Below are 20,836 nucleotides of genomic sequence, written 5' to 3'. Positions count from 1 at the left end.
TTTCTTTTATACATATATATGTTAGGATCAAATACATCCTTTTGAGAATTGTTAGTGATTGAAACAATGCTTGACAATGAAACAATTATCTCATACCAAAAGAAAAAACAAAATCTTTGAATATTTGACAATGTGGAATGTCAGCAAAGATGTTTTTTAGCTCCCAGTCGGTTTCATTAAGTACTACATCAATGAACAAAAAAGATGATGACAAGAAGAAAAAAAAAAACAAACAAGAATCTGTAACAGAATCCAAAGATTTACGAGAAAACTTGATTCCAAGTAAGAACACATGTAAAAGGACGGGGACAAACTCATCCAGCAACAGCTCAGAGCTTCCCCAAGCACACGTTCAAATAACTCTAAGCCTTTCTTTCAACCCACCTTATCTATATTCAGCAATGATCATTCAGTTGACACGTCCAACATAAATTAGCAATAACAGCAATTGTTTGTATACTAATACATTGTTTGAGTTTCTAGTGTGATCCAGTGCGTTTTCCATATTGAATATCGGAAGTGTTTGAAATCATTACTCGGCCTTGGGAGAAATATGGTTACCGCCGGTTGCGAGCTTGTACAGGTAAAATAAAGTCATGAGAGAACTGCAAGAGAATAACAAAAAGAAAAGTGTAACATAATCAGGTAAAGTAAAACCAAGAGAAAATTTCAAGGATAACAAAAAGAAATTGGTACATGTGTTAGCTCCAACCCCAGTTTTCAGTTTGACTTGAGAAATGATAGGTTCTTTAGAAGTGTGAAGAAGTCGAGTAACAAATTTTGGGAGGTGGTGAAGTTTAATGTCTTGTGAGCATTCGTAACTAGGCCTTTTGTAATTATGACCTTAGTTTGATTTTGCAGGTAGGTTGTGTTCAGGGACAGGTGGTGGTGAGATTTAATATTCTCGTGAACATCAGTTGTGAAAGCTTCGTTTCTTAAGAATAATGATAACAACTATAATTTAAGTTACAATAATGTGATAATAACATCACCAGTCAAATCTATTGCTTTAGGGTTTAGGGTATACTTTAAAACAAGTTTTTGTTCATATTGTAATTCAGACCAAAATCAAAAGGTATAGTTTGGATAGCTGAGTTAGCAGCAAAGAACAATATGATAAATAGTGCCATCACTATGTCCTTTCAATCAAGATATAGACAACAGCGCAAGAAAATGATTGCTTGCATTTAAAAGAAATTTGTGACGTGAATTTAGAAGTAGATCAAGTTACCTGATTCCAGCTACAATGCCAGCCGGCATGATCTTAGAAGTCTGTAAATAGCGCTGACCCATCACCCAGGTAAGCACACCGCTACATACTGTTCCAAAGGCATAGATACATTTATAATTCCATTTAAAGAAAAAGAAAATCAAACTTAATTTGATATGGAAAAGTGATAGATCGTTAATTAGAAATCTTGAGAAACACAGAAAGTTGTGGCATCAGAAAAATACCTTTCTTGTATTTAAAACAAAATTTGTTTCAGGAATGAAATGATTGAACACAACCGGAAACCAGAGTAATTACGAAAAAGATTCCTCCAGTTGGTATAAATGTAAGAATATATTGTTATTATTTTAGGTAAGAAACTAAGATTTCATTGAAGAAAAAAAAAAGCAAGAGTTCAAGGGCATACAAAAAGCAAACTTCAGCATTATACTAAAGTAAACTGGGAAACAAAACTCCAATCCGAAAAAACAAGACCACGTTCATAATTACAAAAAGGCACTGACGTAACAAAGGACATACTGTTCCATCACCCAGGTGAGCGCACCACTACATACTGTTCCAAAAGCGTAGACATATTTATCACTCCATTTAAAGAAAAGAAAAACCAAACCTAATTTGATATTGAAAAGTGATAGATCGTTAATTAGAAATCTTGAGAAACACAAAACGTTGTAGCATCAGAAAAAATACCATTCTTGTATTCGAAACAAACTTTGTTCAAGAAATAAAATGATTGAACACAATTGGAAGCCAAGGGAATCACGAAAAATATTCCTCCAATTGGTATAAACGTAAGAAGATACGGAGATACCTTCTCTTTTGATCTAGCTACCTTCATCTCAAGGAATACTTTCCCCAAGTCTTTAATTCCAAACCCATCACCCACCTTCTTTGTTAGTTGGATGATCTTAGCGTTGTCATCCCTAGAGAAAAACAATGTCATCAACATAAACAATCAACAATGGTGATCTTTCCAGCCTTGGTAACTTTTGTAAACAAGGTGTGATTAGGTGCCCTGACTGTACCCTTGAGACTTGACAAAGGTAATAAACCTATCAAACCATGCTCTCGGTTACTATTTTAGCCCATACAAGGGTTTTTGAAGTTTACAAACCTGATGATCAAACTGCGCTTCAAACCCTGCAGGGGGGCTTATATAGACTTCCCCTTTCAAGTTTCCATTCAAAAACACATTCTTAACAGCCAGCTGATATAAGGGCCAGTCTTTATTCACAACAATAGGTAACAGGACTCTAACGGTATTTTAGTTTTTCAACAAGGGAAAGAGTTTAAGAATAATTGACATCATAGGTTTGAGTAAGCCTTTTTGCAACTAACCTAGCCTTGTGGCTATCAACAGTTCCATCTGTCTTGTATTTGAGTGTGAACACTAATTTACATCTCACGGTTTTATCTCATTTAGGGAGAGTATAGATCTCCAAAGTCTTATTCTTTTCAAGAGCTCTATCCATAACAACAGTTTTCCACTTAGAGCAGTCTAAAGCAATGTGGATATTTTTAGGTATCATGGTAGAGTCAACACTGGCTGTGAAGTCTCTGAACTGTGGAGATAGTCTCTCATAAGAAACATAGATATAAATAAGATGTTTCGTGTAGGACCCGGTACCTTTTCTCAACGCAATGGGAATGTTAAGAGAAGGATCATACTCACCAAGATTACTTAAATGATCTTGTTTAGCTTCATTACCATCAATTTCTACTCTGACCTCCGTCTCATCAACACTGTCCTTTTCTCCAATATCTTCAGGAACAAAGACATCGGACCTGTTGTCATGGCCCGCCCCACACACGTCCTTGGTCTCGCTATGCGGATCAAAACGCGACTTGAGCAGTTATGACACCTCAAGTGAAACGCCAAAACGCTCACTTAAATCTTACACTTCAACTTTAACACGCAACTGAAAGCAAATAAAAGACTTCAAATATAGCCAATAAACAAACCTTTCTTATTACTTGAACCAAGAGTTACACAACAACACTTTCCTTACTTCCTTCGTACAAAGATACATGTTAAACTTAAACGTCTTGCTAGCTTTCACAAAACTGAGATGCAGCTCCTTTCCTACAAGACTTCTAAAAAAAATGAAATAACTTTTCAATTACAAGTAATACAAGATAAAAGTACTTAGATCGTTGGCTCAGCTTCCACGCCTAGCAACTTATCTTATCCTTCCTTACTTGACCCTTAACGTCTGATCACCTAGGGAGAGAAAACTTCAAAACGTAAGTCAAAGACTTAGTGAGTGATAGTTTTGAAAACCTTTTAGGGAAATATAATTTAACCAACAATTCATTTTCATAACACAATAGGCTTCAACGCCTCATTTCATAAAACAATAAACACACATAAGTCTTCCATTTTCCTTTCGCCGAGAACATGAACCATTCCCACACATAGACTACTGTGACGTCCTTTTCATCTGCAACATCCCTGGGAGAATATCCTAGTTCATTTCCCATTGCTCAGGCCGCTAAACACAATACGCTCCTTTAGGCATTGGTCCGCTTCACTCCACCGTGCAGTCCTTTTCTACAAGGCTACCTTTACTCTTAATGTGCACATAACAGTTAGCTTCATTGATAGGAATAAGACTAATAGTTTTCAATGAACATATTATACAATACAAAGCGTTCATTGCGTATAGAATTTTACTTAGCATAAAGGCTTTCTTTAGAATAATCATTCCTTTCATAAACGTTAAATATGTAGAAACAACTTTACATTTGAACAAGAAGTTCAAAAGAAGCTTTAAAAACATTAAACATTTTGGATAATCACTCACTAATCCTTAGTTTCCCATTAGCTCAGAACGTCTTGTCTTCAAGCTTCTTCTCACCTAACTTTTTCTTTTCCCAGTAGAATAACACTAAGTATTTTTGTATAATAATCCTTTTCCCGTCCTTTTTGTATAATAATCCTTTTCCTGTTCCTTCTGCTCTATTTGTACTAATCTCCAAAATAGATTAGTCATCCTAAGGTCCTTACTAACTTGCCAGCTCCTACCTATAGTGGTACACGTGTAAGCCCTATCTTTCTCATGAATATGCTTAATTTTAATCTTGACACATAGCCACTAATTAAGCACTAATAGAAAATTCCCCAGAAAAATAACTAATCCTTCATCACATAGCTTATCTCGCATTGAACTTGAAATTGCTTAGTCAGTCTTGTTTTCCTTCTCATTCTCCTTGTGTCACCTAGGTACCGCTAAGCTTTAAAACACATCTTCCTTCTTCGCATCACCTAGCTACGTGCTTCAACAAAACACTTTCTTTTCAAAGCCTTCTCCAAAATTCATACTAAATTAAAATACTTATTTTCCAAAATTGACCCTTCTATTCTGGCACAAGTCTTGCACCTGTCACTCTCACTCATTTTATTGTCAACATATGAGTCAATAGGATTAGTCATACCTTGATCTCGTGGAGGTTTAGAGTCTTGGACCAAAGTTGACTGGTCAATAGAGGACCCAATTTCCTTTTTGAGATTTCTCTTATAATAGGTTTTCCAGTGAACTTGGTTTGTAGGTAGGACCATGGGATGAGGATTAGGGTCAAGTAAGTTAACAAGGATAGGATTGGTAGACTCTAAGGGACATTTAGACTCTTCACTCACATTCTCCCCTAAAGATGGCTAGCGAGAAAGAAAGGTCGACCCGCACGAAAGGTGACATCAATAGTGACAAAGTATTTACGGAAATGAGGACTGAAACATTTATAGCCTCGTTGATGAAGGGGATACACAACAAACACACACGCTTGAGCCCGAGGGATGAATTTGGTCTAGTTAGAGCCAAAGCAATGAACATAGTCTGTACATTCAAACACACGAAGGGGAACCTTAGAAGTAGGCGAGTAGAGGGATACGACTCCTTGAGACAATCTAAGGGAGTCTGGAGGTGAAGGACACGGGAGGGCATCCTATTGATGAGATAAGCTACAGTAAAAACAGCATCTACCCACATATAAGAAGGAAGGGAAGTCGACAACATAAGAGACCAAGCTACTTCCAAAAGGTGACAGGTTTTCTGCTTAGAAACCCCATTTTGTGTATGGGTGTAAGCATACGAGCTCCGATGAACAATCCCTTTGGAGGATAGAAACTCACTCAGGGTATGGTCTTGAAACTCTCGACCATTATCACTCCAAAGAATTGCAACTTTTGCATTGAACTTCGTTTCTACGGTGTGATAGAAGTCCTGAAATACAGAGGAGACCTCGAATTTATCAGTGATAAGGAAGACTCACGTAAGACGGATATGACAATCAATAATGGTCACAAACCATTGTTTTCCAGAAGAGGTAGTGACCTTTAAGGGAACCCAAACGTCACTATGGATAAGGGTGAACAATCGGGTTGGCTTATATGGCTATGAGGGAAAGGAAACCTGATGTTGTTTGGCCTAAATACACACCTCATAAGATAAAAAGTAAAAAGGAAACATCAACTTTAGAGAAGAGATGGAGAAATAGATACTTCATATATTGAAAGTTTGGGTGGCCTAACTGGAAAAGCCACAACATACAATCTTGTTCAAAAATAGTTTAATATGAAGATAGTAAACTAGTCCTAGAGTTACTACTAGCGGAGGTATCATCGTCGAGGAGATTGAGTCCCCTGCTATGTCGGGCAATGCTAATCATTCTCCCCGAGCTCAAGTTCTAAAAAGAAACAGAATCAGGTAAGAAAGTAGCTTTACAGTTCAACTCTCGAGTGATCTTACTTATAGGAAGCAAATTATAGGAAATCTTAGACATATGCAACACATTCTGGAGGGATAGCCCTTCAAAGGAAAAAATTTGCCCTGACCAGCAATTGGAGCTAAGGAACTGTTGGTTATTCTGATCTTTTCAGTACCTGCACACGGAATATATAAAACAAAATTCTCAAAGGAACCTATCAAGTGATATGTAGCACCCAAGTCTAGGATTCAGGGATTCTTCCCATCAACATTGATAAGGCTAAGGGACTGAGGCATACCTGACTAAACAATGGCTCCTAGAGTGGAGGATGGACTAGGACCGTTCTGGTTTACAATAGGGCCAGATGGTTGAGAGGTTCTAGCATACTCACTCATATAAGCACGCCCTAAATTCTGTTTATCATTTAAGGAACATTTCTTACCTTCTGGAGGACGACCATGAAGTTTCTAATACTGATCCTTAGTGTACCACTGTTTCTTGCAATGCCCACAAATAGGGATCGATTTCCCATTGTTCTTCTCACTATCATGGGTAGAGGATCTAGCACTTAAGGCAACAAAGTGAGTAACACAAGTAGTCAAAATACTCATGGCACTTGTACGGTCTTCTCTAAGACAGACTTCATAACACACTTCCACTAAGGAGGAAAGGGGTCACCGGACAAGTATACGACCACGAACAATGTCAAACTTGGGGTTGAGACCTGCAAGAAAGTCATAAATCCAATCAACTTCTTCAAGTTTAGCATATTGTATGCCATCATTCGGAGTATCCCCTATTGTCTCTCTGCACAGGTCCATCTCTCGCCAGTGTGGAAAGTTTATTGAATTAGGAGGTTACATCCATAGTTTCCTTGCTTGCAATCATAGACTTGTTTTCTCATAGTATACAGACGAGAGGTGTTCTAACGCTTCGAATAGAGTTTCTGAGTAGTGTCCCATAAATCCTTTGAAGTTGCTGCATAAAGCAAAGGTTTGCAAAATTGTGGTTCCATACTATTAATCAGAATGGACTATAGAAGGGAGTCCCCTCTCCAATAACGTTCCTGGACATCACCAGGTAAGGGACGAAGAGTCTCCTCTATCAGAAAACTGAATCGGTGACGTCCTTCAAGAAACATTTTGACTAATTGAGACCAGGAAAAAAAGTTCTGGCCATTCAGCTGCTCTCCTAGAAAGATACCTGTAGATGATGCCAGAGAACTAATTATATAATTTGAAGACAAAGTAGGGAACGAAGTTACCGGGTTCTTGGAATACCTCGGCAAGTCAACTGGTTAGGATTGTGCCGCAGATTCACCAACTTCAAACCCAGATTTCTCATGGAGTTGATCAATCCCAATACCACGAATATGCGATTGCTGTAAAGAATCAAAATGCAACAACACATGAGAAGAGGACAGCACGTGAAACGAGGGCAGGAACGGCACGTGAATGTTCAGCTAACCAAAAGGGTGTTACGGCTGGATAGAGGACCACGGTTGGGAGTAGGCCAGCTGAACTGCAAAGATGACGAACGGCAGCACATGGGTAAATGTGGCACGTGCGTCTGGTTCCCTCCACTAGGCAGCGCAATTAGCTTTGAGGGTGGGCCTGTTGTGATCATTGGCGGCTTCTAAAGTTGGTGGAGCAACTTTTACATGGCGGCAGCTGTCTCGTGGTTGGTCTTTGTTTGGGTTCTATCAATATTCGTGTCTAGGGTTGTGTCTTTATCCCGCTTTGATATCATATTAAAAGCGGTAAAAGAAAATAGACACCTTATTACGTGCAAATCGAAGTACCCAGAGAAAAACTACGATTTGACTTTCTTATTATTTTCTCATATGAACAAAAGATACAAAGGGGACAATAAATAGACAACAAGCTTCCGATGAAAAAGGAATGAAAATTAGGTTAAATCTTTCCTTGGACATAGCCCACTAATAACAACGAACTAGGAAACAGAACTCCAATCCAAAGAAACAAGACTACATTCATAATTACAAAAAGACACACTGACGTAACAAAGGCATAGACATATTGTTCCATCACCCAAGTGAGCGCACCGCATACTGTTGCAAAGGCATAGACATATTTATGACTCCATTTAAAGAAACAAAAATCAAATCTAATTTGATATTGAAAGTGATAGATCGTTAATTAGAAATCTTGAGAAACACAGAACATTGTGGCATCAGAAAAATACCATTTTTCTATTCAAGACAAACTTTGTTCGAGGAATGAAATGATTGAACACAACCGGAAGCCAGGGGAATTACGAAAAAAATTCCTCTAGCTGGTATAAATGTAAGAATATATTGTCAATATCTTGGGTAAGAAACGAAGATTTCGTTGAAGAAAAAAGCAAAAGTTCAAGGCATACAAAAAAACAAACTTGAGCATTATCCTAAAGTAAACTAGGAAACAAAACTTCAATCCAAAAAAACAAGACCACTTTTATAAATTACATAAAGGCACACTAACGGTAAACCTAGCTACTACCTGTCCGCCCGCTCTTTTAATCTCCTATGAGAGTCAAAATACTAATGTCACAAAAAGTTAATTTTACAACGTAGAGAGGCACTCTGGAAACCATAAGCTCCTGTGCAAAATACTTTGGATCATTTTTCTCATAAAAATGATATAGTCTTGTTCGTGAGGAGAATCAGGCATCTTTTTGGGACGACATACACAACAGTTAAGACAAAAAAGTTGTTAAGCATGTAAGACCCGTAGGCCCTAGTTAGGGGAATAATAGGACTATTAGTAGAATATTAGTGTGGTTATTATAAGGGACAAAATAGTAATTAGTTGGTAAGTTTGTTAGAGATTTTAGTTGTAATTAGAGGGTTTAGGTTGGAAGCAAAGTGCCAAGAATTTTGTGGTGATTACCTATGCTACTAAATCAACAATTAAGCAATATAAAAAAAGTATAAAGATCGACACACAGATATATGTGGTTCGTTAACAATGTATTAGCTACATCCATGGAGCAAAAGGAGAACAATATTATTAGAGAGAATATTTCATAATACAAACCAGCGCCACTAGGTCAGAGAGTATATATATTGCACTTCATATATTGCACTTCTCTTTACCCTGGATCATAAACATAAATAACTCATAAATAAGTACATGGACTCAATTATGAAAACTAAAGAGTTACTAGGTTGTTGATAGTTCCACGTAACAAATTCAAGGCATTTCAAATCCTAATTGGGGAATCTGGAGGAGGATTCTCAGCCCTCTAGAATGTGCTGAGGTATATTGTAGCTTCTTCTTGATATTGCAGTATAATTCTATGTTTTAGTGTTCTTTGTTTGTTCATGAGTGTTCTTGTTAGAAGATATCCTAACAGCATCAATACGAGAAATCATATTGAAGCCAAAGATACTTAAGGGCTGGAGCCAAAGATGGAGGAAAAGGGCACCAAAATAGAAGGTAATTGCCAGTCTCCTCTGGATCAGTGATTGATTTCTAGGTTTCGTCGTAAACCTAATTGGTTACTTCCAATTACGTAAATCAATAGTTCAAACTGCACTCAAAGGTAGGGCATTTCCCATTTTTATAGGAACTTCTGTACCAGAAACAATGGTATCTCCAATTATAGCCCCTCTGGGATGTAAAATATATCTTTGTCTTACACAGACTACAATAATGGGAGAAGTGATTAGAGTTTCTTGCTTGAACATTATCTTAAGTACTAAGGCCTGTTCATACACATTTCCAAACAAAGACCTTAATCTTTGTCCAGCCATTGTACCCAACCCACTCCAAGGCCTCTTCATCATTCATGTTCCTTTAGGATTGAGGTTTCTCAGATAGCCATCCAAGTAATTATGCAAGAAACTTGCCACAGGCAAACAACCTGGGAAAAGAAAATGGAGCCAGGTCTCCTTTCAAAAGCTCCAATTAACACCATTCCGCACCACAAGATTAATCCTCTAAACAAGCAAATCACTCAAACCTAAAATTGATTTCCAGAAACTACTGGAACTGGCATTAATACATGAAGCTGAACACAAATCCCAAGGGGCAGAAACCCCATACTAGTAAGTTGTAACCTTGCCATAATTCCTACCTTTCCAAGGGAAAACCCCACCATTATTTAATAAAAAGGGAAAGACAAATTTCTGATTTCTTTTCCTTAAGTTCCCATGCCTAAACCTCAAAACTCCCACGGAAATGTAGAAATATTTCACCTAAAGTAGAACCTACAGCCATCTCAGGATCTTCCCGGGAAAAGTGCCTTGACAGTTCCAAAGGAAATTTTAATACAAAAAGGAGAAAGCTCGAATGATGGATAAAGGGGTCATAAAAGATTTGGTCGAATCTCCACTGTCCGCTTGCTCAAATGTTTTTCAAAGTAACCTTCTTTCCATGTTCCCAAAATTCCAGTCGAAGTTGTAGGTGTAGAAGCAATAAGCTTGACTATTGTAGAAAAAGAAGAAATGCAATGAAAAGAAGTTTTAGGCGTAGGATTTCATTCCACCATAATAGGAGATGCAGGTGCAAAAGTAGTAACAATACACTCGCTTAGTAGTGGCGGGAAGGAAAAATCAAAGTAGTGTGCTACCTTCTTCGTAGCATCCTTGATTTTCTTGGACAGTTTAACTCCAACCGAATTGCTCTACCTTCTATATTTGTAGCTAATTAATAAAAAAAAACAATGCTCATGGATAAAAGCTCCAGATAAAGGATCAAGGAAAATGGAGTCATTAACAAGTATGTAGAATATCACTGTCTATAGCACTTCACTTAACCAGTGTACAAGTCACCTGCCTTGGGCAATGGTGTGCATTTGACCTGATGGGAGGCAGGGTATAGCAGCAGTACCAGTTCTGTGCTTGCGCACATAGGCTAGAGAGGCAGGGCTCAGGTGGCAGCTCAGGATGTGCTAATGAAAATGTTACGATACCACCTAAAAGAATCAAGAACTAAAAATATTGAAATGTAAAGGATTAAGAACTAAAAGATAAACCAAGTATAAGGCACTTGGAACCTCCTCTTCCCTTTAGTATGTTAACCCAAGCCCTAAATCACTCAACAATGGCCTCTCTTACCCAAATCGCCCTCCCTCTATTTATAACCAAATACACTAACTAATATTATCCTTATGCCTCTGCAGTACCATACTACTCCTACCTATAAACGGTAAGCCCTTATAGTTCTCTTTCATACAACCGTTCTGGGACCAATGAAAAATATGAACATACCAGTGCAAATTGAAAGTACACTGGATCTCTTTTTCAAAAGTTTACAGCCATCAGATACCACCCGTTACATAGAATCAAGATAATACCCAGCAAAGAACCAAGAAAGTTAACCATTCGGAAACCAAATTCGAGAAGAGAACAAGAAGCTATACTGGTCAAAAGCAGCTGGGCAAGAAGAAGAAGATGAAATAACACGTGTTCAGCAAGTTCTCATGAATTGTAGTAATAGATTCATAACGAGATATCCTGTTAATAAATTATTATAAGGAGATTCGAACATCCTAGTGATTAGTGATGTTCTCCGCATGGATTACGCACAAAACAAAGAAGAGAACCACAATACCTCGAATGAGTCGGCTCACAAGCGTCTCAAGTTTGAAGAAACAAGAACACTAAAAACAGCAAAAAGAAATTAGAAAACAATTGACACATTTAAGTGGCAAGCATCCAATTTTTAAAGGTTCTATAACTGGTATAACTACCAGTATCAATAGTAGCAGACAAGATCTTCAACTCCAGAAAACGTAAAAACAATATCAAACACGAAAAGATGAACATGAAACAGAAGTTAGAAAACCAACAATACCAGTCTCAAGAATCAGAGCAAGATAAGAGTTTTTCTTCTTCTTGAAAGCTCCAAGGCTCAAGTATCCAGCGAGAATTAGAACCAATCCAGTACCCACACCTCCAGCTAGCGATGCTATGCTCCCTTTCCTGAGGTAGCCAAAAATGCCACCACCAACTAAAATCAATCCATAAGGGATTGTGAAGCAGAAATCATGCATGTTTCCAAATTGGGTTTTCCGAGAATAACAGATTTTGAATAAATCCTTCTTTTGATTTCACAGATCAAAGAGGAATGGAGGAGTTTTCCAATTCTTCTCAACTGCCTTATGACCTTTATGGCGTGGATGGGGGATTGAGAGTTATTATAGAGATGTCTTGAAAATTATTTAAAAAACTAGAGTACTACGGAAGGAAAATTCCGCGAAGTAGCACAATTTTTATGCGGTTAATTTTGGTAAATGTAACAAAATGTTAAAAGTATTTATTTTGCTCATGAGGTCGATATTTGTAATTTTCAAATTTGTCCGACGATTATCTATTCTTCCTTTGAGGAAGTATTTTGAATCTAATTACTATAGTTGCAGTTATTCTTTTGACAAAGACAAAAATCACACAAAAGAAAGTGAATTTTAAGTTGTTGAGCTCTGATATTATAGAGACATGCAATTTGCATATGAATTCTCGCTGCCCACTTCTTTTCTTTTCTTTTTTCATTTCTTTCTTCCTCCCAATTCCTTCATCCAATGGATTCCACAACCCAGTTTTAAGATTGGAGGATAGTATGTCAACTATAGTGGTGGTTCAGATCAAGGACATGTAAAGTTTTTCAAAAAATTGAAACTACGAAGGTTAATGTCTCAAAACCCTAATTTGTATTAATTTAGGGTTTCATGTTAATTAAGTGCAATTAGGGTAGAATTTCGATCCGTTTTTCGCTGCGTCTAAATTCCATACTACCTGGATCGAAGATGCAATCGTTTTGAAATATGTGGTGGGTGAATTATCAGACTACGATAAGGCATGGATGGACGTCAACTACATCTACATATCTTATAACATCGGGGGGATGTCACTAGACTTTGATCATGCTGGACATAGTTGAGGGAGGAATCGTGGTATGGGATTTGTTTATTGATTTGACGCTAAAGTTGGAGCTAGCTAAAGAACTCGACAACATTAGGTGCGTAGTCCCAACTCTCCTACACCATGGTGGCATTTTCACGTTGAAGTCCAATATGCCTAGGACACCATGGCCATAATGTTGCCTTCGATATGCACCACAACAAATTGGTTCGGGTGATTGTAGGATTTATTGTTGTAAATATTTCGAATACGATGTAACCCGCTCCTCTTTCCAAACTCTAACATCAAATAACATCCCCTCATCTCTTAAACAATTAACAATACAGCTATAGGCTAATAGAGCCTTCTTGTAATGATCAATCATTTATTTAATGCATGTATTTCCTTATTCTTATAATGTACTCAAATTTCCATTCTTCAAAGTAATATTTGTATTAGCTACTTAATAGAGTGTTTATTGTGTGTGTCTATCAATTTATGTGGTAGTGTTAATAAATTAGAACGAGATTGACGAACTCTTGTTTTTAAATGTTGATTAGAAGGAGATTGAACAAATGTAATTAATGAGGAAGTTAGTTATACATAAATTCAACTCAACCACCATAAACTTATTAATATAGTATGGAGAATTATCATTAATATATGTTATTAGATCTCAGGCCAAAGTGGCCCCAAGATTTTTCGAAATGAAAAATAGAAGTCTTTAGGTTATTAGATCTTGGGCCAAAGTTGCCTCGAGATGCCCCAAGATGAAAAATAGGTCTTTAAGTTATTGGATCTCGGGCCAACATTTCTCCGAGATGTCCCGGGATGAAAAACAAAAGCTTTTCGGTTATTAGATCTTAGGCCAAAGTTGACCGAGATTCTCGGGGATGAAAAACAAAAGCTAATAGTTATTAGATCTCGGGTCAAATATGCCCTAAGTTAGACCGAGTTGTAATGTTTAAAGTTGATTCTTTTAAAATATTGATTAATTTCATGCAAAAGTTTGTTTGAGAGTTTAAATTGAAAAACATGTAAAACATACTGAATGAGATTTTCATCACATTCTCGTTCAATACGTTTTACATGAGTAGGCACTAGAGCAAATGTGTATCGTCATATTAATTTTATCTACATAAACACATATACACACATTGAATGTGAAAACATACAAATTCAAAATACAACAAAATGAACTATTGATCCATAAGTTTAGCTCTACATATCTTCCGATTGTGACCTACAACCTTGCAACGAGAACACCGGTGAATGTTTTTCTCTATTTCACCGCTCGACGGGATTTACACAATTTAATGACGACCAACTTGACTAATTATTAATGGCGGTGAGATGACTATCGACAAAACATTGTGTAGTTTTCCATTTGGAGACGTGGCATACAAGGAAGATAGGTTTGGTGTAACTAGCCAACCATGATATGATGATGTAGGCGTTGGAGCATAATGTATACAAGTTGATGTTCTTCACCCTACAACAAGCAAGTGCATGTGAACACGAGATTTCATAGTAATCGAATTCCCCGCACATGCAAGTTCTTTCATGTAAATTGACGTGAGGATTTAAATGATCGTCTACAATCTCCAATGCATGGTGGTCAATTAGGCACACTACATACTTTTCAGACTTCAAATTAGCTAGCTTCAGTAGGGACTCATCGTTGTCAAACAATACTAAATCTTGGCTTAACGTTATCTCCCTATGTTTCGGAAATCATGCTTGGTGTATAGCTCTAACGTGGTCTAAAGAAAGCAGTAATTAGCAATGTCCATGCATACTTTAAAACTGTGTTGATGCACTTCACGATATTAGTTGTCGTCTGATCATAACGCATGCCACCTTGGTATACACGGGCCCACCTCAACAACCCTACTTTGGTCAGATACCTCTTAACTCCCCAATATGGTGCCAAATTGTTCCAATAATACTAAAACACAGACTCACTTTGGTGGCTAACATAAAATTCACACACATGTTCATTGAATTTAACCATGAGAGAATTACTCGTATGAGTACAATAAACATATGAATACAATAGACTAGGGCACACACCCAAACATTTTCCCACTTGTCCTAGTGCACAAACTCCATAGACCTAAACTCTTTAGGTGACCTTCAAATAATTTAGTCGTGAAGGACTTTGTAAACCAAACAACCATGATTTGCTTAACTAGTATCGAGGTTACTACGTTACTACGATGCACAATTACCCATATAAGGTAGTACAATTTTACTTTACGCTTCTTCACACTACTGCTTCTCAATTTAGAGTGAATACTAATTTTGATGTAGACTTTCTAGCATTTTTGGAAATCAGAATCAGTGTACCCGATAAGGATCATATCCTTAGCTCTATACACAAGCACGTAGTCTTTTGATTTCTTAAACTATTTTAGAATATATTTAACGACAATCCATTCCTTTTAAAATTCTGTATTTTATATCTAGATAATATTTTGTCTATATAAGATGCTTGAGTAATGGCTAGTGATTTGTTTTGCAGTTGCGAACAATTTGCATTAAGCATATCCAAATATTTAATTTGAAATTGCGTAGCCAGCCCTTTATTGACGTTAGTTAGATAATCTACATCATTCATTGTTTGTTTATAAGTCAATGGATCCTCTTAAATCATCATCAAGTATGACGATTTAGCTTTCGATAATACTAGGTAACGTCCAGGCTGATGAATAACCCTCTCACTGCTTTGAGGCACTCTAAACTCTTGAGAAGGATGTAACTAAGTAAATTTCCTAGTTTTATTAACTACTTTAGTGGATGAACTAGGTTTATCTATAACATGTTTGGAAATATTGTTCAATATTAATATACTACATGGTTTGATGATTATAAAGCGAACCATGTATAACAAGGCTTAGTTTCTTCTTTCTGATACACCGTTCTGCTTAGGCGTACTAGATGCAGAGAGTTGTGACTGGATTCCATGTTCCATTAAATAGTTTTGGAATCTTAAGTCAACGTACTCTCAACCTCAATTTGATCGAAATGTCTTTATAGTTTTACTTTATTGAATCTCAACTGCAACCTTATATTCTCTAAACTTTTCAAGAGAATCAAACTTGTGATACAGTAGGTAAACATGACCAAACCTTGAATAGTCATCAACAAAATTGATGAATATTCATACCGTCCTTGAACTTTGACATTCATTGGTCAACAGAGGTCTAAATGTACGAGTTCTGCATGTATTTTAGCTCTAAGACCTTTTCCGTAAAAGATCTCCTGGTCATTATTTCTTTTAAGACACGACTCACAAGAAGGTAAATAGTTATCTTCTTACTAATTTAGAAGTCTACTCTTAACCAATCTTCTAATCGCATTGAGATTTATGTTATCGAATCTTAAATACCATATATATAGGTATTATAAGAAACTTTTTCGTCTTTTATGCTAAACATTTTAGTATTAAAGACAAATCCTACTCTAATTGGTCTTAACTTATATAAGTTGTTTATAAGTATAACAAATCAAAACTGAATATATTTTCTAGAAAGATAAACCTTTCATTGATTTCAAAAAATATTCTATACATTTGTTCTAAAATATAAAAGATAAATATTAAATTTCTCAACATTTTAAGAAGCATACAAAACATTTTTTAAGTATGATATATCTATTTAAACAACTTCAAATCTTCCACTACTTTAGTCGAGACAACCTCTTTTGTTTCAAACTTTGAGGATGATCTCGTCTTCTACAAGCTTTTTAAGAACTAGTTTTCTGAAATAAAAAGTAAATATGATTAGTAGTTTCTTGAGTCTAGTATTCAGGTTAAAGTATCATATTCCACTAAGCACGTTTCAACAAGTAAATCATATTTACCTTGTAGTTCCTTCCTAGCTTTCTTCTCAGCAAGGTACTTTGAGTAATTTCTCAATCAATGTCCGTCTTCATTACAGTAGTAACATTTACCTTTAGCAACTTTGTTTCTCTTACTATTCTGTGAGTCTTCCCTTTTCCCTTCTTCTTTATTTTTGAAGGTCCAACTCTACTCTTAAAAGACGATCCTCCCACTAACTCTTTCTATGTGGTAGCAACATTTGCTTCCACTTCCTTTCCCTTACCCATGGTAAGGTTCTGGAATCGTTGGAGCTCATTTAGAAGAGTGGTCAAGGTGAAATCTATTTTATTTAGAGACACGTTCATCTGGAACGGTACAAAACTCTTCGTAAGAGATTGTAAAATAAAGCTCACCTAATTTGCCTCATTGATGGGATCGCCATTTACTTCAGCAATATTGAAGTGCATCATCATGTCCAAGACATGTTCTCTAACAGAGGTCCCTTCCTTCATTCACTTGGTATAAATGTACTTACTTGTTTCGTGTCTGAGGGACCATGAATCCTGACAAACATTTCCCTCAATGAATCCATAATCTCTTTAGCCGTGGCTAAGGATTCATGTTTCTTAGCCAAAACATCGGATATGCTAACAAGAATGTAAACATGGGCCTTTTCATTGGTCTTAACCCATTGATCATATGCTTCTCAAACATTTCGGTTAACATTTGAGATCGAGACTTGAGAATGTTCCTCAATTAAGACAAACCTTAAATCATCTACTACTAGTATTGTATTTAGGTTTGATTTCCAAGTCACAAAATTATCACCGTTAAGTTTTTCGAATGCTAAGAGTTGTACTATTAAGCTATTCATGCCAAAAATAAAACATACTCTATTTAGTGAAAAAACTATAACTCTTTAAGAACCAATTAATTTAGCAAATATTAATAATGTACCCATCATTATTATGTTTTGCAACATTATTTCAAATGTTTAGAATAATCTCTACCGAAGGTTAGTCGATTACTCCTCATTTGAACCAAGACAATCTTGACCAAATTCTAACTACTGAATTTCTCATATTCCTATAGCACTTAGTTACCACTAGTTCAATTGAGAATATACTAACTTAGTAATTCTTGTAAGTGTAACCCTCAATTTTTGGATCTTAGAGATAAGAATCATTATGCTCCCGAAAGTAGAAAGTCAATATGAAAACCGATCAAAGAGACCCTATCCATATAAGGAGTTCGCAGTACTCCAAATCCAATAATACAACCCTCCGAAGGGAACGTCACTTCAGGGTAAACAAGCAAGTGCATTATAGGAATCTCACGATATGACCAAATAGAAGAGATCGTGGGATGTATTGTCACATATGTCTCACCCACTTACTATGAACTACTTCCCCTATTCACCTTGATATTGATCCATGAAAATACTCTCCAAAGGGAGTTTGCTCCTATGCACGGCCCAAAGTCCTACATGGATCTCACGGTGTGAACTCTTAAGGACGCTGGAGCTAAAAGTATGCTACTTTTCTCTAGTTGAAGTGTTATAAGATGGTTTTAAATGGTACTTAGAAAAATAGGATCATATTTAGGCTAACTTAAACATATCCTAATGTCTAGGTGTAACATCCGAGTATAACCCTTATACTGGATTTTAACCTACGATGTCTAGGTAATAATCCAGTTTTATAACCTCACATCTCTCACGCATGCTCATAAAACTAAGTTAACTAGGCTGAAGAACTGATTACGATCTTCAAGTAGCAGATGTTTTGTAAATCATCAACTTAAGAACCTCCAACCTTAGTCACCTTATCTGATTTGTTGACAAGATCGAATCAGGTGAGCCTCTTATAACCAGTATTACAAGATATCCACCTAATTCTATGGAAAAAAATGGTTGATATGTTTTTAACCTAGGTGAGCATGCAACTTATCTTTGTTATAGATTTCAAATGTCTAATCTATTTTATAACACTTATAAAAACTTTAGACAAACGTATAACATAAATCTAACAATATATAACCATTATACAAAGAAACCAATTAATATGGATTTTAATTTATTTAACTTTTAACTAAATCATATTTAATTAAATTGAATAAATTATTAATTAATTTTATTAAATCATATTTAATCAAAATTAATTTAATTAATTAATTTCACATTAATTAACTAACATACATACTATATATTATAGTCATTATAACATACTTTCAATGCATGAACATGTTAACCTATGGTGGGATTTTAAATCTATATGGCATATTATATGCACATACAATTTAAACTTTTAATTAAAACATATATCACATGCATAATTAATTAAAAACAGAAAAATGGATGGTTTTGGCTCCTAAATTAAGCTAAGAACTAAATTATTATATTAATAATCCGATGCAGTACATAAATGTTCCCGAATCAATCAAACGGGCTGGAAAACCACCTAAAAAGATGTTGAATTGACCCAATAACCCTTCTAGACCGCCCAAGACCCAACATTTTGGGCTTGAACCATCCCAAATCCAACACTAAAGGGCTTTAAGCATGGGTCACAGACCAAGTCGGACCAGGATAGAGTTGGTCGAACACGCGGGAGTGGGCGAACAAGAAAATGCACGGACAAGGCTAGGTTGGAATGGACAATGGGCTGCTAACGCACTAAAAGGGTCAAGTAGCTAGGCTTCCGATGTGGGTCGCGTCTTCAGACTAAAGTGGGGCACACTACCTGGAACGAATTGGGCAACTGAATGGCATGTCAAAAAACACGGGTCTCAAGTTTGAAGGTGTAAGCGAGTCTATCTTCTTTGAATTTCTTAAACTTTTCACATTTTCTCTCTCCTGGTGTAGCAATTACAGCCTAATTTTTAACTTTAATGTCTCTTAGAAAGATTACAAACCCTTAACAAATTAAATAAGCCACAAACCAGGTCAAATACAATAATTAATATAATAAACAAGCTTAATTTAGGGCCAAAACCATAAACTACCATTTTAGTTCAACCATAAATTTATCAAATAAATTAAAATACAATTGTGTATCCCCTAATTTATTGTATTCATATGTTCATTGTACTCATATGAGTAATTCTCTCATGGTTAAATTCAACGTTATTTTCTCACACTGGGAGTTTTAGTCCAAGTTGGAGTTTGTTGGAATTTATGTCTTAAAACTCCTAGTTTGTAGTTTAAAGTACATTCTATTCAATAAAGTGGTCAACTAATGTAGACTTGAACTTTATGTCCTATAATCTTGAATCCAATAAACTAAGATCCCGAGGCTATTTAATGTAGACTTCAACTTTATATAGAGACATAAAATATGGATCAAATATAGTCTATAAAACTTCAACTTTCTGTTCCTCTTATTTCTTGTTCTTGTACTTTTATTTGATTTCTATAAAATTATGTCAAATATAGTCTCAGCAGGATCCAAAGTGGTCCTTCAACGATTTCTTTCTTTTGTTTTGATTCTAAGTCATTCTAATTTAGAGATTCAAGGACCAAGGACTTGCATCTATATTCTTGGAATGGTCCCTTACATATTTACTCAAAGTATAGGTCAATAAGGGAGATCCTTAAGGGTTAGTAAGGTACCAACCGAATGATCGAAAAATGGCTAGTGCTTTCCAAACATGACAACTTTGGCCAATGTCAAAAATCACAAAAAAAAAAAAATCATTCCTTGCTAGAAAATTGGCCAAGTTCTTAGCACTTTTGGTGTTGATCACAGAAAAGGTGAACAATGATTTCCTAAACTAAGTTTTTTATTTTGGGGCCCAAAATTGGTTTTTTTTTCTCAAAAGGTAATTTATTATACAACAATAAGAGGGACCTCAGAGCTTGATGCTAAGGCACAGGAGCAAAATAAGCTCAACAACACAAAATGAAACAACCGAAAACAAGGAAAAAATTAAGGAATAACCCCAAAACAACAAACGAAGACTAACTCCACAATCCATGAACAAGAAAACAAAACACAAAAGAAAGCACATCACTAAATAATATTATGGAGATCCTCCTACCAAGAAACAGCACGAGCATGTATACAATCTTGAATAAGCTGAAAAAAGAACAATGAGTTCACGAGGCGAACTCCCATGGTTACGACAATTCCATTCCTGCCATATCGAATAAATCGTAGCACATCGAAAAACCTGTTAATGCTTCCTTCTAACACCATTCCTACTACCCTAACGACATATCCAAGATAACTTAACA

At 36.1% G+C, this 20,836-nt stretch overlaps 1 protein-coding gene across 1 annotated transcript; it reads right to left on the bottom strand.

Moving 5' to 3' along the window:
- Nucleotides 1–241: 241 nt before the first annotated feature.
- Nucleotides 242–12,161, bottom strand: LOC103494940 (protein FATTY ACID EXPORT 5-like). The gene is made up of 3 exons (XM_008456327.3): nucleotides 11,737–12,161; nucleotides 1,232–1,319; nucleotides 242–605 (listed from the first exon to the last, which is right to left on the bottom strand). The coding sequence occupies exons 1-3, from the start codon at nucleotides 11,933–11,935 to the stop codon at nucleotides 533–535; spliced, it is 360 nt and encodes a 119-aa protein (XP_008454549.1). The 5' UTR covers nucleotides 11,936–12,161; the 3' UTR covers nucleotides 242–532.
- Nucleotides 12,162–20,836: the final 8,675 nt, after the last annotated feature.

Source organism: Cucumis melo, chromosome 4, assembly GCF_025177605.1.
Source record: "Cucumis melo cultivar AY chromosome 4, USDA_Cmelo_AY_1.0, whole genome shotgun sequence".
Taxonomy (NCBI): Eukaryota; Viridiplantae; Streptophyta; class Magnoliopsida; order Cucurbitales; family Cucurbitaceae; genus Cucumis; species Cucumis melo.
The sequence above is the reverse complement of the archived record's forward strand: the minus strand, read 5'-3'. Positions and strand labels throughout refer to the sequence as shown.

What these genes read in the sequence shown, in the direction of transcription:
- LOC103494940 (XM_008456327.3), bottom strand. Translation starts at nt 11,935, where the DNA reads ATGCATGATTTCTGCTTCACAATCCCTTATGGATTGATTTTAGTTGGT. An exon ending in TGCTCTGATTCTTGAGACTG is followed by an intron (nt 1,320 to 11,736) that starts GTATTGTTGGTT and finishes CCTTTGGAACAG; the next exon opens with TATGTAGCGGTGTGCTTACC. An exon ending in GGCATTGTAGCTGGAATCAG is followed by an intron (nt 606 to 1,231) that starts GTAACTTGATCT and finishes ATTCTCTTGCAG; the next exon opens with TTCTCTCATGACTTTATTTT.